Source organism: Dreissena polymorpha, chromosome 15, assembly GCF_020536995.1.
Source record: "Dreissena polymorpha isolate Duluth1 chromosome 15, UMN_Dpol_1.0, whole genome shotgun sequence".
NCBI classification, from domain to species: domain Eukaryota; kingdom Metazoa; phylum Mollusca; class Bivalvia; order Myida; family Dreissenidae; genus Dreissena; species Dreissena polymorpha.
Genome location: NC_068369.1, coordinates 61,019,391 through 61,039,038, shown reverse-complemented (window position 1 = coordinate 61,039,038; position 19,648 = coordinate 61,019,391). Strand labels below are relative to the sequence as shown.

Below are 19,648 nucleotides of genomic sequence, written 5' to 3'. Positions count from 1 at the left end.
CAACGATCTCGCTCTCTCTCTCTCTCCCGACGAACACTCAAATTTGGGAATCCCAGTGATTCTATATATAGCTCTTAAATTTCGTCATGGAAACAGGGCAACTAATCGTATTAATCATGTGACTATTTTACTGGATTCCGGTCTTGCGCAAGAAGGGTGTTTCGTCAATTAATTACCGGAAACCAGTCGAATTTTCATCCGGGTTATGTAAAAGCCAAGATATAAACGTTAAAACAGAAAAAAGTCTCACAATTGGCGTTCATACACGAACAAAATAAAACGTTCGGACTCGGAAAATATTAATTGCGTTGACGCATTTTTTAAGAATGAATCATCAAAACCCGTTGAAACCCAGCAGGATTCGGGGGTACATGTAATCAACATCGATTAATACTGTTGGATTATTGTGAAAGTGAAAGTAAACAATCGGCAGCTGCCGCACCTTTCCCTTCCAATACTGTAGCAGATCAAGATCGTCAACCCATTCATCATGAAATTGAAATCATAATATTGACATCGTTCCCCGGTTGAAAACATTTCCCATTATTAGATCTACACCTGCAACTTTATTTAGGACTTTGACTTTAATATCATACTTGTTCAAATGTTTAAGAACAAAAAGGTCAGAGACATGCCTCTTTTTCTAAAAAAAACCCACCTGAAGTCTGTAGGTGAGTTATAGACATTGAAATGAACAGTTTTTATTTTTTCCCCAAATATGTCTCTTTCGCGCTCGATTTTCCCCTTTTACCCAGCGTCCAGCGTCTTCCCCTTTTTCTAAAAAAAAAACCCTGGTTTGTTTTGACATTGAACTTGTCTTATTTTAAAGGTAAAAACTTGCCATAAAAGTGTACAATTTGTCTCCCTTCCATAGAGGTAAAGGTTGATCATAAAGTTCAGAGGCCCCAAGGCAACTTATGTGGATTGTAACTTTGTCATTTTTCTTGCTTTTTAGCTCACCTGAGCTCATGGTGAGCTTTTGTGATCGCTTTTTGTCCGTTGTGCTTTGTGCGTCGTCAACATTTGCGTTGTTCACACTATAGAGGCCACATTTATTGTCCAATCTTCATGAAACTTAGTCAGAAGATTGATCCCAATGATATCTTGGAGAAGTTCGAAAATGATTCCGGTTGGTTGAAAAACATTGCCCCCAGTGGGCGGGGCATTTTTCCTTTTATGGCTAAGTAAAACCTTGTTAACACTCTAGAGATCACATTTATTGTCTGATCATCATGAAATTTGGACAGAAGATTTGTCCCAATGATATCTTGGACAAGTTCGAAAATGGTTCCAGTTGGTTGAAAAACATGGCCGCCAGGGGGCATGTTCCTTATATGGCTATATATGGCTATAATAAAACCTTGTAAACACTCTTGTTAAAAATAAGATAGCACTAAAAACCACCAAGAAAAGATGACATTTCTAGACTAACCTCAGAGGTCAAGTTCACACTAAGAAGTTAAGGGTCGAATTTGGCCATAAATCATTTCTAACTTTTTCATACATGATGTAATTTAAAAATGATATATCCAATTTGAAAACCTTGAGGAGACTGCATTTTGCATTTATAATTCCTCTCAAACTTAACACTTAGTGGTCAAAGGTTAGATTTAGCCATAAACAGCTTGTTTGTGACACAAGGGTACCTTTAACAATAAAGTAGATTGTGGGGTCAGCAGTGCCAAATTGCAATTGGACACTTGTCTTGTTCTATTATGGAATATATATGTTTTCCTTAGTAGGATATACAATATCTTTGTCTCTGTCCAAACATGTGTTGTTTGGGCATCATTGTCTGTGACACATATCTAGTTTCATGTATGAAATGTTCTCATTATTTGTTGGAAAGGTATAAAGTCGTGATTATATTGCAATACAGGTTCGTGAAGAGGCTGTGAACACATTGGCTGAAATATACCGACATGTTGGGGAGAAAGTGCGCACAGATCTTAGCAAGAAAGGAATATCCCAACAAAGGTGATGCTTTACTACATTTTTTGGTAGACTTGCATGTACAAATGAAATTGTTGAACGCTGAACTTAAATCAATGGTTAGGTTTCAACAAGATGTTTCTGGATGAAAATTTTTCTAAAGTCAGTTTATTTATTAGTGGTAAGTGTTTGACATTGTTTGTTTAATTTATAAGTTTAACAAACAACCTCACGGAATGCAAATAAAATGCCAATACAACTTATACACATTATTTGATGATGAATAAATTAATAAACCAAACATTATAGTAGGAATAGTTATTCAAAGTAGACCATTCCATTAATAACAAGCCTGTTTCGTGGTTTTGATTTGCCTCATTTTGAGTTCTCTTCTCTGGTGAATGAAATTAAAAGCATTAAATTTGGGGAGCTAATTGTTGCAATAGCCATCTCGAAAACCATACTTGTTGACTGAGGACTCTGTCTATGCAGCAGTCTAAAAATGTATATATATAAGATAATATTTCTTGTCAGTTATTGCAGTTATTGTGGCAACTTAAAAAATCATGATATCAACATAAATATTGTTATGGTATTAATGCTATTGATGTTCTACACTGCAATAATAAAGTTATTGTTATTGGTCATATGAGCTGTGTTCTGGAAAAAACTGGGCTTAATGCATGTGCGTTAAGTGTCTTGCCATATGAGCCTGTGCAGTCTTCACAGGAAAATCAGAAACAACACTTTCCTGAATTTTCGTAGCGCAAAGAACTTTTAACAAATAATTTCATCAAAGGTTGCCCCTGATTTCCGTATGGCAAAGACCTTTCAACAAATAATTTCATCAAAGGTTGCCCCTGATTTCCGTATGGCAAAGACCTTTCAACAAATAATTTCATCAAAGGTTGCCCCTGATTTCCGTATGGCAAAGACCTTTCAACAAATAATTTCATCAAAGGTTGCCCCTGATTTCCGTATGGCAAAGACCTTTCAACAAATAATTTCATCAAAGGTTGCCCCTGATTTCCGTATGGCAAAGACCTTTCAACAAATAATTTCATCAAAGGTTGCCCCTGATATCCGTATGGCAAAGACCTTTCAACAAATAATTTCATCAAAGGTTGCCCCTGATTTCCGTATGGCAAAGACCTTTCAACAAATAATTTCATCAAAGGTTGCCCCTGATTTCCGTATGGCAAAGACCTTTCAACAAATAATTTCATCAAAGGTTGTCCCTGATGAGCCTGTGTGAACTGCGCATGCAAATCTGGGATGACACTTATTGCACATGTTTAAAGCCAAGTTTTTCCAGAACAAATCTCATATAATGCTTCATTGTAAGCTGGCAAGTTCAGTTGGTATATCAATAGAGGGTAAAACCAAATAAAATCCTTTCTTAAGCCATTCTCCCCACTTCTTATTCAAGTTTATAGTTGTCAGTTACTTGCGTACTGTTGAAAACAGAAGTTTAAAAATAAAGAGAAAATAGTTTTGCTGTGAGTATAAAAGCTCCTTGTCAATTTAAAATAAATAGCCTTGCATATTTGGAGAGAAAAACGTTCACAAAAGAATATTTTATTATCAAACAATTTCTCAAATTGTTTCTGTCACATTTTTAGCTCACCTGAGCACAACGTGATCGCCTTTTGTCCGTCGTCTGTCGTGCGTCGTCAACATTTTGCCTTGTGAACACTGGAGAGGCCACATTTATTGTCTGATCTTCATGAAACTTAGTCAGAACATTTGTCCCATTAATACCTTGACTGAGTTCGAAACTGTGTCATGCTGGGTCAAAAACTAGGTCACTAGGTCAAAAAAAAAATACAAACCTTGTGAACACTGTAGAAGTCACATTTGATGCCCAATCTTCATGTAACTTTGTCTAAATGATAAGTTGGCTGAGTTCAAAAATGGTTCTGGTTCGTTGAAAAACATGGCCAGGGGACGGGGCAGTATTCCTTATATGGCTATAGAGAAACCTTGTGACCACTCTAGAAGTCACAATTTTTTCCCAATGATCATGAAACTTGGTCAAAACACTGGTTTCATTGATATCTCCCACAAGTTCGAAAATGGTTCAGATCGGTGATAAAACATGGCCGTCAGTGAAAATAGGTTAACCCTCTGGAATTCACATTTTTGGTCAAATGTTCATGAAATTTGGTCAGAACATGTGTTTTCTGGATATGATGGTTGAGTTCGAACATGGTTTGGATCAGTAAAAAAGCATGGCCGCTGGGGTGGGGGGGGTCATTTTCCTTATATTTATATAGTAAAGCAGCTTGTATACACTCTAGTTTAGCATGTCAAGGGAAGTTACTGCAAAATGGCTTTTGAAAAATTATGTTAAATTGACACAGTGTCTCCCTTTTTAAAATATTTTTTTAAGCAGAAGAAGATTAAGTGAAATTAATTATTAATTATAGTTTCACATTCTGGAAGATAGCAAACTTTTGAAAATGCTTTTTATTGTTGGATGATTCTGTACAATATTGCATTCTTTTGTCAAACGATTAAAGCGAGACTATACGATTTTTATATGTGTTAAATTGTAATATATTGATAAATACATGTTACAATAACACAAAATAGACAAGACATTGAAGACGAATTTCATAAAATGCAGCAAAGACTAATTAGCGCCTGAGCCGATGGTGACGAAGATATTTTGTAAATATTTTCCTACAATAACCGAAGAATTCGTCTTTTTATTAGGATATTAGTGTTTGTGTGTCGTATGAATAGACATCGCTGCAGGAATTTAAAAACAACCATTAAACTAAATTTAGATTCACATTGTACATGCATGATATACATTCTGCCAAATTCGACTTTACAGACATTTTCAATTTTAGACTGAAATATCTGGCTTATCTCGCATTCTTCTACACATGTTTTTCTTCTTAACTTTTATTTTAAATTATATTGAAATGTATGACCTTGTTAACACTCTAGAGGTCACATTTATTTTCTGATCATCATGAAACTTGGTCTAAAGATTTGTCACAATGATATCTTGAATGAGTTCGAAAATGGTTTTTGTTGCTTTTAAAACATGGCCACCAGGTGTGGGGCATTTTTCCTTATATGGCTATATATGGCTTTAGTAAAACCTTGTTAACACTCTAGAGGCCACATTTATTGTCCAATCTTCATGAAATTTGGTCAGAAGATTGGTCTCAATTATACCTTGGATGAGTTCGAAAATAATTATGTTTGCTTGAAAAACATAGCTTCCAAGGGGCGGGGCATTTTTCCTTATATGGCTATAGTAAAATCTTGTTAACACTCTAGAGGCCACATTTACTGTCCGATCTTCATGAAATTTGGTCAGAAGATTCATCCCAATAATATCTTAAATGAGTTCAAAAATGATGCCGGTTGGTTGAAAAACATGGCTGCCAGGGGGCGGGGCATTTTTCCTTATATGGCTATAGTAAAACCTTGTTAACACTCTAAGGGCCACATTCATTTTCTGATCTTCGTGAAACTTGGTCAGAAGATTTGTCTCAATAATATCTTGTTATCTCAGGTGAGCGAATTTGGGCCTTTCAGGCCCTCTTGTTATTCTTATGATTATGTCATGCATACAAATAATTTGTAGCTGCCTACTCAGCCATTACATTCATATGTGTTAATACATAATGTCCTGACTACACTTGCAGATTGACCCAGGTGTTTGCCAAGTTTGACGAGGTAAAAATGTCAGGCAACATGCTGGCCACTGCAGACTTAGGTGAGATATCAACAGGGTTTACACTGGATTCACTCTGTAAAACCATTTATTTTTTCGTCAGCACACAATTTCACTAAAAAAAATGACTATTCAGTCAGAACTTAAATTCGCCAATTTCTGATTTTGAATTATTTATTAGCTCGGCTTTTTTCGGAGAAAACCCGAGGTTTTGTTCATAGCCAGCTCGTCGTACAGCGTTTGCGGTTCGCCATCCGCGTCATGCTAAAACCATGACATTTTTCTCTTAAATCAAAGTGCTTCCACCTGTAACTTTGAAACTTCATATGTAGATGCACCTTGATGATTTCTATACGCCACACCCATTTTTGGGTCACTAGGTCAAAGGTAAAAAAAAATCAAAAAAATCTGACAAGCTTTCATTTATTCAAAACTGCACCCGCAGTCAAGCATTAGAACCCGTTATGCAGTGCTCTTGTTTTTTCACATGCCTATAAACTAGTCTTGTTATCAGGTGATAGTAATAGACCCTTATTATTGTATCCCATTTACAGATTTACTGCATTCTCGTTTTACGGCAATGTCACGTGTCAGTTTAGTACACTGTATAATGTACACCCCTTTCTGTCAAAAAGGATTTATTTTGATAACAAAACAGACAAAGTATGTTTGCGTGGATTAAGTTGGATTTAAATGCCTCATGCATACGCTAATTTAGTCGTAATTTTGTTTAAATATTGGAAATAATTATTTGTTAGGATCTTATATTTGTCAATCGGTCCACTGACGAAATAGACAAAAATTAATTCCTGACGAATAATAATGGTTTTACAGTAAACCATTAGTTTTGTAATTGTATGCTTTATATTTTGTCTACTTTTGTGACTGAGGGAGTTATTGTTTCGCTGTCAGTTAATCAGTCTATAAACCACATTCTTTTCTTGTCCTAGAGTCAAAACATTTTTTATCTCCTACTCAAACAAAATTAATATGTTTTCTCAACATTGATTTCAAGTTAGAGGATTTTTATAAAAACAGCTCTTGCTTCATCTGTTTATAATTCTTTATTTATAATTGTGATTTTTTCTTGGATCTGATTGACCTAGAGATCATTCTAAGATTTGTGCAGTTATGTGAAAAAAGGGGTAAGGTGTGTGTGTTGGGGTACGATGGATTCTTCTGAATATTTCATAAGAGGCCGAGAATTTCTGATGTTGGAACCTCTCCGTATATTACACTGTCGTTAAATACACTTGCATGTGCACATTTTTCAACGAACAATGTCATTGGCTGTTTTTCCCTATTCTCCAATCAATATCAAATGTGTTGGTAATTTGTTCTGCTGAAAAAGAAAATTATTGAAAGAATGGCTGTCTTTCCCAAAATTTGGGTGACAAGTCAGTGGAAAACAAATGGGAATTGAATCAAACAACCGTGGATGTAAATCAGAAAGCAATTCAATTTTCTGAATAGATAAGAAAGAATAACTTTCCTAGTAAATGAAAAAAAACAAAAACGTATGTTCCTCTGATAAAGTGTTGTTCATTTAAGATCAGTAAAGGACACTATAAAAGTACAAAGATTTAGCAAAACTTACTCATTGCCGGCATCATTCACAGGGATCCCTATATAAAATAACAAACATTACAGAATTGTCCCCATTAACACTATTAAATTTGTATCCGTAATAGCAACTATGTGAATTTAAAAAAAGATTTTTAAAGATATATCTTGTTCAACAAGTGTTTATTTCTATGTGTGTTATAAGAGGTTTGTCATCCCGTTGACAGTATTTACCTCCCCTCCAACGTCTCCTAAATACACCCTGGTTCCAGTACTTGGGTTCACACCTCGTCAATATGAGGCATTATTCAGTAAAAATTGTCACACCTTTACAAATATTAAAGGAGTAATTATCATCATTAAAACGTTTGTAACATTACTGTCATATGAGCCATGTTCTGCAAACATGGGTCTTATACCATATATGGTAATTGCTCAGTCAGATCAGGTGCTTGCAGCTTCATGGCCACCAAACCATGCATGACTTTGAAGCAATCATGGTTGCTCCTGACAAGATTGTGTATTGCACCCATTAAAACCCATTTTGCATAGCATGGCCCATATCAGATGTCTCCCCTTCTTTTCATTTAGTACCAAGCTCGACTTTTTGTTGCTAACTTATTCTTTTGATATGTTGAGATTTTAAACCTCCAAAACTAGCAAGAGTTGTTACCCCTGACTTAAAGGACAATCATGTACATAGTGTGCTTCCATTTGTGTAGACAGTGTCTGATCTAAAAACAGATTATTGGCGTACAAAGTCTTACAAAAATTGAGTCCAAAGCACTGTTGAACAAATATATTATTGTCAATGAAATGAACAGAAAATAGAAAGCTCTTTTGCAAGTGCATGTAAAAGCAAATGACATGATTATAGTCGTTAGACTGTAATTACTTGCATTCAGTTTAAATTGAAGGGCCTTAACCTGATTAATTGTGTTGCACCATGTTTACAAATTAGAAAACATTCTGCAGATATTATTGATGGCTCTTGTTTGACAAACAAAATATTTTTTTAGGCTTGTAAATGATGACATTTTGCATAAATTGATTTGTTTCCATATTTTTCTTATTGTTTGTCAACTGATTTGCCTACTTAATACATAGCTATCAACTTTTACTGTTAAACAGTTTGAACTGGCATCTTTTTCAGAACACCATAAGTTAAATATACAGATGTAATTAAATTAAGTTCAATTTTAGCGCTTTTTACATGTGTTTTTTCTTACCATTATATAGCATTTCTCGTAGGTATTTATTTCCGAAATGATGTTTAACCTGATCTCAGCTAGTAAAAATGTGATACCCTTGTTTGCAACATTGGAAAATAAATGGACCAATTGATGGCTTTATTTACTTAATTGAGGCCTCTAATATCTGATAAGGGTTTGAATGTTTATTTTAAATTTAGTCCAGATTTAGTATGTTTGGTTTATTGCCAGTAAAGCTTATAAGATCTTATTTCAACATGTAATATATATTTCTTTTTTCATAGCAATTCATTTTCATAAGATGTCATGTTTGCTGCATTTCTTGTCTCTTGTTTTAACCCTTGGAGACTGTGTTTTTGTCCTATTCAAAACATTTTAAATCTCTAAAAGCATTTTCCCATGGAAAGAAAGGCTGTTGAATTAATGTTTTTGTGTCAGATTTTCATGTTAACTTATTTTGAATCGCTATATATTGACATGAGACATAAATTTAAAAGTATTTATTGTGGTAGGCAAAATGCTTTTAGAGATTTCAAATGATGTTTTTACAAGGACAATGGTGTATTTTTAACTTGTATTTTTTAACAATGGTGTATTTTAACTTGAATCAGTATATTTTTTGAGCTGGAGATAGAAAGTCTTGTTAATCAAAATGTTAAAACTGCAAAAAGTGAAAGCAAAACATTGTTTGTTTTGAATGTTAATAAGAGCATACATAGCCGTATAATGGGTAACACCAGTAATTGATAAACCTGATACTGGGTTACCATGCTCCTGGCCAACTATGTCATTTGTGTGGTGACTACATTGCAAATGGGGCTTAAATTTGTTATTTCATTGATGAACACATTATTAAGTGTTACACTCTTTTAGCTACTGAATGGCTACTCCATTGGTTGGCTGACTTGTTGCGTGTATGATTTCATATAGTGTGCCAACTGGTAGAATGAAACTTATCAATGCCTTTTAGCTCATTTACATAACTGCTCACAGCTTGTCACATTTTCATATTGATAAGTTTTCTTTATGCGAGTATATATAGTTTTGACAACTCAAGCTTGTTGACACTTTTTGCATGACTTTGTAAGTTCTAAAAGAGGAAATTCTATCCTGTGTTATTATTAAGATATGCATTTGTAATTGTAAATGTTACGGCTTCTGCATCTCTTATGCTACTTTAAGGAGGTTTTCAAAGTATTAGATTTTTTATGTTATTAAACAGGTCTGCAAATAATAATGAACAATACTTTGCTGAAAATCTTATGTTTACTTTTAAACCTTTCTCATGTGTGTTGTAAATATTACTGGGTTGTAAATAATATCACCCAAAGATTGTTTGCACTGATCTAGGGAATGTTATTGTAGTAGTTTACAAGTGTTTGATACCACTTCTTTTATGTAGCATACAGAATGCTGACAGAGAAATACTTATTGCGCATCTATTAAGGCATATTGGCTGAAAAATAAGCATATAATTCAAGGTATAATTAATGATGATTTTATTACAATGACTTTAAGCAAGCAGTTGACAAAATTATTAATCATTCTTTCACAAGTGATCATAATTATTTAACCTTTATAATATTTTTCTTCTATCTGTTTGAACAACATATTCAGATAACACATTAATAACAAGGAAATATAGAGTGTATCATATCAAAGTGGGTAATTGTGATATAAAGAAATTGTCTGCATTGTGATCCAGAAAGTTTTTTATTGAGTATTTGTTTCACTGATTATTATATGACAAAGTATAAAATGTATGTTAAGACAACTATTTTTCTGTACTACAGTTGCCTATTTTTAGTTGCTTGACTACTTCTGTGTGTATTTAGTATGAAATATCAAAAACTCAATGAGGTCAAAGTATATTTTGAAAAGAGATCAATCTATACTTATGTTTACATTATAGAAATAAACACACACTGTATTCAGAGTTTATCAACATAAATGGACTGTGACTAGAGAGTGTATGCAAAACTGCCTCTTGTGTCTTGCAGATAGTTTCATTTTACAGTATTTAAATGGAAATTAGTGGTAGCAATAGCAGTTAAGCCTTGAATAGACTTGGAAATGCTGTATGTTTTCTTTGAAGAAAGGATTTTGAAATCTTTTATAAACATGCAATGTATTTGATCAACACTTTTGGAGAGTGCTTCACAGACATAGAACAGTTGTCATTACTAGATATTTGTTAAATGAACCTATTGAAATTTTTATTTAAGCTGTTTAACAACAATGTTGAATTGTTGAACTAGAAATGAATTAAGCAATTATTGGACAATGAATCTTAACGTTTGGAGTTTTGAAATTTGGACTTGGCAAAGTTTGTTTGGTGTAGATTTATCGATGGTCCTATATTGATTGGATGCCAAAATGGAAGGATGACAAAATTGGATTTTAATCAAAATTTGGGTCAGGACTTGAAGGGTGTAGAAGAACGCAGTTGACATTATTCTTTGTGAATATTCACGGTGGATTTATTTCACAGATAAATAAACTTCATTCTTTATATGATACTGAAGGAAACCAATCACCCATTAATGAATGGGATCTCGTAAGCCATTAGTTATAAACTTAGTTTTTGTATGTCATACATATAGGTTATTACAGGTGCTAAAGGTGATTGGAAATTATTGGCAATTTTACTAATGGTGGTATTGGGCGAGAAAAATAAAGAACAAGTGATCAAAGAATATTAATTATGTATTGTTATGTAAACCTTCAAAATGCCTAAAGTCAGGGGTGCTATTATTTGTTGATTTATGCGTTAAGGATAATAGTAGTTAAACTGCTTATGTAGAGACTTTTTGGCGTTAGTGGATATTTAAGCCTAATAGGATTTCCCTTTTGTGTTTCTTTGTATTTTTTTCTTTGAAAGCTGTTCAAGTGAAGTTGAGGTTTCAATTTGAAATTTAAGTTAAAAACATTACCTTTATAGATTTTATTTGATGAAATGGATTATCTATTCTATTTAAGGTAACACATTTTTCATTTGACAGCTGTTCAAGTGAAGTTGAGGTTTCAATTTGAAATTTTAGATTAAAACATTACCTTTATAGATTTTATTTGATGAAATGGATTATCTATTCTATTTAAGGTAACACATTTTTCAGATAAAACTATTAACTGAGGCTTCGATATGATACAATTATTTAGGATAGGCACTATAAAGGATTAAATTGAAAAAGAAGTTTAAACAATAAACAAAAAATAAACAGTATTTTTATTAAGATATCATTTTTTAACTCTTTACATTGTTTGTGTGTGGCAAATACCAACATATTAAATGACTTTTGATTCCGCTATTTTGCCATGAACTCTTATGCGTGAGTTCTTTTTTCAAGGGATAAATAACATCAGTGTGCTGTTATTATCTAGTGAACATTCGAACTTCCAATAAAAATGTGAGTTTTTTAAGGACTTTTCTGTTGTTTTGCGTTTTTCATTGGTCAGTTGTGTGTTGTGTGCAACTCAGACGATCTAGAAATGGGAGACAAGTTCAGCTGTAATTGCCGTTGATGCACCGTTATTGTGTAACATGTAACTGCTTGACATGTGTGCCTGCATAGCTCGGAATTGACCAAATATGGACAGTGATGACGACGATGTGTTTCTCTCCAATGAGATACAGACTCAACTTGACCAGGACCTGTGGTCCTCGCCTTTGATGAACTATTGCTCACCATTTGATGATTATAAGGATCTCTATGCTCAAGTTTATGCCCCATCCAGCGGGTCACATAGGCAATCTAGTCAACTACATGTTGCCTTTGACGTTGGTAGGTACTTGTGCTGACAATTTTAATATTTTTCTTTTTGTCCTATGTGCTTCCATTATCCTCCAATTATCCTTTGTATGTCCTTACGTTTGTTTATTATGTATATTTATACTTGCACCTTATCTGGATTTTTGCTTAGAATGACTTTCATAAAAGGAAACAGATCTTAAACATTACTGATGAATGTTAACCATCATGTTTTAATCATGATTTATTGGTCAGACTTGTGGTCAACTGCATAGTGAAAATCCCATCAGGAACATGTATGGTGAACTAGCAAGTAATTGCTTAATTTGTTTTTGTGATTGTTAAGACAATCTAATTTGCAATTTAATTATAGTGGTTTGTGCGTCATTGGAAAGAATACTTCATGCTCTATTGATGTTGTCTGGTGATAATTTAATTTGGATGTAGTATATGATATATATATATCCCTTTACCACTTAGATACGTATTTTTATGCATGTGTAGTCCCTTAAAAAGTTAGATTTAATTAAAGACCTTTCTCACTAGATCCAAGTTTTAAAGGCTTCATTTCCAACCCTTGATACTGATCAGCAGCAAACAGCATAAAACCTGAACTGACTGCGAGTTACTCGAAGGCTGTTCTGGTTTTATGCTGGTTGCAAAAGCCATTTTCACTTTTCTTCTTATGGGGGAAAGGGATATGCTGTGTATGATGGACTCAATCTTCACACTAAATGGTTTTTAAAAGCTGTCTTTAAAACAAAACAATATGCAAGGTCATGTTCAGTCTTTCAGTGTTTCCACTTGCATGGTAAAGTTATTACTTGAGAAAAATCATCTTTCACTTGCACATGTAGCCCTGAAGTGATGTGTCTTAATGATGCATTTGTTCAAATGAATAACACCACACGACTGCCTTGACGTTTATATCATTAAAAAGAAAGCAAGAAGTATATGTGTGAAAAGTTATAAACTAGATAGACATACAGACTGACAGATTTCTTACCTAATGTATTGTCTGTATGTTATTTGAAACTTGATAGTCACTTTGTAATAAATAAAGTACTCTTTACTTGATATACATTCATCTTATCTTGAAGCTTTTAATTTCAGGTTATTTCTGTATCTAATAACATGTTACACGAAAACTGGTTGTTTAATCTGGTATGATAATAAATCCATATTATTTTGTACAGTATGAATTTTTTGTCAGATGAATTCTTTGATTTGATTTGCTTCATAATTTAACCTTTTAAAATATTAATATTATTTTTTTTTGCCACTTTCATAATACCTTTAAATATGATTTATCTTTTGTGCAGGTCTGTCTACTAAAGATATTTAGAATATTACTGCATTTGAACATCAGAACAGTTAAGTCATCGAGACTGAATTTAAAAATCTGTCTTTTCCCAGTTTGGCATAATGATATTTGTCCATAAAAAGGTCATAGGTTTAAAAACATTGGTGCATTATTTCCAAACAAGCAAAATAAATGTTTGTTAATGTTTACTTATATAGGGTTTAAAAAATGTTACAGATTCCAAAGCCTGCGTTGTGAAGTGGTAGCAGGTTAGCTCTTGCTTCAAGAGGCCTCGTGTTTGATCCTCACTGCAGGCACTTTTTGTTGAATTATATTTTTATCTTGTTATTACTATTAATATTTAAAACTCTTCCAATTATTACTGTTTTGTAAATATTTTGTTATCATTTGTAATTAAATTGATTTATTTATGACCTGCTTTTAGAAAAAAACTTTTTGGTATTGGTTTAAAAAAATATTGATTACCTATTACTGTACATAATAATGAGAACAACCATCATTGATGACAGGTAGACATTATTAACTGATGGTCATCAGCTATGGATAGTGTATTAAGTGTAGTGACATAACTTACTTAAATAAATACAAATGTCTGCATTGTTATCCTGTCTCATATCATAAGCTCTATTAGTTTGCTTCATTGATTCAGTGAAATGTCTCTTGACCAGTGCAACATGTAATGGATATGGCACAGTGTAATTATTTCCATTACTGTCTTGATTATGTGACGTCAAGTGTGTTGTTTCCTTGTGATGTTAAAGAAAAGGGCCCCTTGGCAAGTACAACCAAAGTTTGCTGTCATATGCATGAACGACTGCATTTAATATGAATTAACTTGATTCATTTCTGTTGGTTGAGCATTGTCCACAACTTCAGGTAGTAATTTAATAAATTATACCTGCATCCCCTACCCTATCCATCAGAGGCAGGGGGTTACCATCTTTAAAAGTGAAAATGACCACAACATGTCTGCAAGAAAGACATCAGTTTCATTTATGTTTTAGTTCAATGATCAATCAAGGGCTGAGACTTAATGACCATAATGCTGTACCATATCATTATACATGTGACAGTGGGAGGGTGGGAAGGACATGGGTATTGTGACATTGTTTAAATTGTGTGTTATGCTTTTGCCCTAAGCATGTGTTTTATGGAGTTACATTTAGCAAAGTTTAATTGACATACCTCCTGGTATTTTATGTTGGTGCAACATCATATGTGTTGTCATAAAATGGCTTGTATTGTTGGCAGATATCTATCTATACATAGTACAAAGTTAAAATTCCTGATCCATATAAAGTGCATTCAAACTTTGGGCAAAAAGAAAATAAAGGGAGACAATTCATCAAGTTTTAAATATTAACTTCCCACATAATGCAGAGTAATTGGTCCTAAACACTGTTTTCTTTGATGTATATTTACTCACTAAAGCTGAAAGCTTTGCAACAGCAGTTAACAATTCCAGTAATTCTTAAAGCTGCTTCTTACACATTGTCAGGTGACAGACAGAAATGGTACATTTTAGTATCAGAGTCAAAAAGAGTCCAGAATGAATTTTCATGAACTGTCCATGAACTAAATGTCTTCCTTTAGTAATTATGTTGCATGAATCTTGCATTTTAATTTAAAAAAAGTATTGACATTTGTTCCACATTTCATATAAGATATCAACAAAAACATTAAAAAAAGTTTTTAAAAAAATTACGATTTGCAGACTTTGTTGTGCAGCTGAAATTTGTCATGTTTTAAACGAAGCCGAACTTACGTTTTACATTAGCAACATACAAAGGTTGTCTAGAATTACAAATTGCCCCATATATCTGAAATGTGAATACAAAGTTGTCATTCTGTGTAATTGAATTGAATTTTCATATCTTGATTATACATTTTCCTATTTGCAATTTAGAAGGCATTTACATTTCTTTGTTGATAAGTTTGATGGGTTAGTGAAGGGAATTCATGTAGGTTCAGAATTTCTTTTAAAGCAACTCTTTAAAGCAAATCTGCACTTCTGCTTTTCCCTTAAACATTAATGTAAGGATTGCAAATTGTCCCACCTAGTTATTTGATCCCACAAACCAATCATTATTTATTTTGAAAGATTAGGTCTAAATCACGCATACTGTTCTAACCTCGCAATGCTATGTGTCATAGGCCTTCGTGAATTGTACAATACCTACCCTGTTAGAATTGCTGTTTTTGATTTGAACTCTTGCCAAATATGATTAAATGGCCAGTTCAAAAGACCGTAATATGGCTGAGTAGTTTTTCAATTCTTTATTGATAGAGCATGTCTTATTTATTTACCTTTACACCATGACTTGAATCATTTAGTTTAGTCATTAATTTGTGTAAGTTGTCAAAATTGTGAATGAATTTTCTTAATTTGGATTCGTTTCATATTTAGGTAAGTAAATCTCTATTTACTTTTCCCTATGAAAAAAAGCAAAGCAATCAATGTTAGAAAAAGTGGGTGAATGGCCTTCTATGCATGGTAAGGAAGACAAAAAATAAGCATGTAAGCAGATTTTGAAATAGGTCTTAATCTTCTCTTAAAGTTCACAACATATGGCAGCAATTTGGGATGGCATCATTTCAATAATGTACATGTGCTTTCTACATGTTACCTCTAGAGATTCTTCTACAGGATTCTGTCTAAAAGGTTTAAACACTTGAAGATAATGGCTTTTTGCTGATGCTCATTTATAATTATTGACTCTGCTCTTCTCACTACAAATGTTTGTTGTAGGTGTATTGGTTACAACACCAGCTTTAATAAAGTTTACCTTTTGTTGTGTTGTGTTAAGGAATTTTATTCATGTAACCCTATTTGGTAACATCAGTAAATGAAGAAAATATTGATAATATTATTTTCATTTTCCCTATAATTCATATGTGAATGGTCAATAATTGACTTTGTATTTATTAGTTTTCATTACCGTAGGTTTCCACGTATAGCGCGCTCCCGTGTATAGCGCGCAGGCTGTTTTTTAAATGCAAAAATGGAGAAAAAAATATTTAAAGACAATAAAACTACCAAATCGGACCAAAAAATGGCTGCCATTTTACTATTGCACAATCCAATAATCCGGGGCATTGGAAAGCTTAATTTAGCATTCAAAATAGGAAGCGTCATTATGATTAGGAGCATGGGTTGCATAGCACTAAACTTTTCTGACAATTTTGTAATTTTATAGCAAAAGATTAACAGTCCACGTGCATTTCGTGAAAAACGTGAGAAAATAAGAGTATGTGTACATCGTGTGATTTTTCCTCTGGGAAAGCATGGGCATTACCGGCAAATTTGAATGTCGCATGGGAGACAGGGATACAGTTGTTGAGGTACACCACTGTTGAATGTTCAATATTTATACACACAAAATGCAATTGCATATCTTCACGTTCTCAAGTGTCAATCAAGCATCTTAACAAGTCGTGGCACATATCACTCAATAACATCTGCCAATTACAAAGTGCAAAATGACCCCCTTTCACACCTACCGTTACCCGCAAAAAGGACCTCGTTCACACCTACCCTTGCCTGCTCTCCGAATGTCGACAACAATCCCCATCGGAATTCATCAAAAAAGAAGTGTAAAAACACAAACAAAGAAATGTCCGCAAGTTTATTCAAATAAATTAATTTTTGACCAAAACTTCTTCTACCTCATTCATATCTACCAGTAGCGACTTCTTGTTGTTTCGACAATGGCCCCTCCGTCTGTACGATTATAGGGTGGTAGTTTTCTGAAAAAAAACATGGCGGCCATTTTTATTATTTACGATTACAAAACATATTTTTTACCAATTTAGCAGCCAGGTAAGCGTTGTATCAATGTATAGCGCGCACCAGCTTTTTAATTTGAATTTTGGAGGTAAAACACTGCGCGCTATACGTGGAAACCACTGTAAATAAAGCTGGAGAAAAATTCAAAATACCTAATGTACTCAATTCAGTTTAAAAATATTTTATTTATCAGAACGGCTTGTTGAAGTTACAGCTTTTAACTTATCTGTCAGGCTACAAATATAGCACAGCTATAATAGCCTTTAGAGGTTCATCCACGCACATGATTAATTCATTCATGCACATGATTCATTCATATACATTTTACATTCCAGACCTACTTAAAACTGTGAACATTTTCCTCATGAAGTATAATATCAGTTTATAACAAGAGCTTGTTTTCATTCCAAGCTAGCACCCCTTTACATTAAAATGCCTGCCAGGCTTTAGTTTATGGATTGATTACCATTTATAAACAAGCTTCACATATGGCTCATGAGCTTAGTTCCCATGATTTTTACATTAAGAAGATAGGTCTTGTGATCATATGGCTCTTAATATTTAGCTCACCTGAGCCGAAGTCCTCAAGGTGACATATTGTGATCACCATTTTTTCTGTGTCTGTCATGCGATGTGGATTGTCAACTTTAAGATTGTTATTACACTCTAGAAGACACATTTTTGTTCCCGACCGGTTTGCACTCTGTCTGTCACACTTTTCTGGATCCTGCGATAACTTTTAAAGTTCCTCACATTTTTTCATGAAACTTGAAACATGGATAGATGGCAATATGGAGATTATGCACATCATTTCATTTTGTTCTTATGTCAAGATTTCTGGTTGCTATGGCAACAAATAGACTAGAAATATTGCTGAAAATATTGGAGTTTCACCGGTAGGGGACTTATATCGCTTGGCAATAGTCTTGTTCATCTCTTGATTAAACTTGGACAGGGTTGAAAAAGTCTAGGCTTGGGTTGAATCACGAGTAAGATTTAATCTTAGAAAAAGCTTGTTACTATTCTATATACGAATTTTATGACTCTGTTGATATAACTTTTGAAACCATGCTTTAAAGCAAATCGCAGAGTACTTATCTTGACATTTTCTGTTTTGTTAGAAACCGGAAATGAAAAAAAAATGCCACTCTAGAGGCCTCTTTTATGAAACTGTCTTGATAAAACTTGGACAGAATGTCCAATTTGGAAATACCTAAGCTGTATTAATAAATGATTCAAAAACTAGGTCACAAGTTCAAATCTTAGAAAAACCTTGTAAACTCTCTAAAGGCAACATTAATGACTTGCTCTTTATGAAACTTTGTCATAGTGTTTTGTCATGAAAATTCTTAGCCTTAATTTGTGTCACTTGCGTTTATAAACATGGTTTATAGGTAAACAACATTTTTTATGAAACTTTGTCAGAATGTTAATCTGTAGCCAATTGTATTAATCGGGATATCTCTTATGTAGGCGATAAAGTTTGGTTATCTTCAATTTTAGGATATATTTTTTGGTAAGCAATTGTATAAAAAACAAGATGTGTTTGTGAAACACTATGTCCCCTCATATATTTGACCTTGAAGGATAACCTTGACCTTTCACCTCTCAGAATGTGCAGCTCCATGAGATACATATGCATGCCAAATATAAAGTTGCTATCTTCAATATTGCAAAAGTGTATATTAAATGAGAAATTTTGACCCAATATTTTACCTTTGACCTTGAAGGATGGCCTTGACCTTTCACCACTCAAAATGTGCAGCTCCATGAGATACACATGCATGCCAAATATCAAGTTGCTATCTTTAATAATTATTGCAAAAGTTATGGCAAATGTTAAAGTTTGACGCAAACCAACTAACAAACCAACAGACAGGGCAAAAACAATATGTCCCCCACTATAGTGGTGGGGGACATTAAAAGGATACCCAAACAGGTGCACGTTTTGGTTATGTGTTTGATAAGATTAAATCAAGGCATAAGACTTTGGTTATCCATATTTATACAATTGGCTACTGGACAATTTCTGAGCCAAGTTGGAATGTTGGTCAGATGCACCTAAACACAAGGTTAAATCGCAAAAACTACAACTTGTAACAGTCTATGAGCACAAATTTACAACACTTGATGAAACTTAGTCAGAATGTTTATTTTGACATATTATGGCCATGTTGAAATCTGGGTCAACTTCAAGTGTGGTAAAAAAAATAGAGAACCTGGACAAGACTTCAGCAATTCAATGTGTTCATGAACTCTATGGAGTGCTTGAGGGTCATCGTGTGCTTCTGGTTGTATTATTTTCATCTATAGTTGAGGAATGAGTTAACTTTATGCAGTCTTCTTGTAGTCTTCAATTGCAACTTCATGTTAATTAGGTTTCCA

General features: G+C 33.6%; 1 protein-coding gene across 7 annotated transcripts in view; it reads left to right on the top strand.

Moving 5' to 3' along the window:
* Positions 1-19,648, top strand: part of LOC127859326 (CLIP-associating protein 1-like) — a 117,197-nt gene that overhangs the window by 21,569 nt on the left and 75,980 nt on the right. For all 7 annotated transcript variants that reach the window (XM_052396659.1, XM_052396658.1, XM_052396660.1 and 4 more), the window contains exons 8-9: positions 1,880-1,977; positions 5,601-5,671. In XM_052396659.1, coding sequence (XP_052252619.1) covers positions 1,880-1,977; positions 5,601-5,671 — 169 coding nt within the window. The remainder of the gene's footprint in view (positions 1-1,879; positions 1,978-5,600; positions 5,672-19,648) is intronic.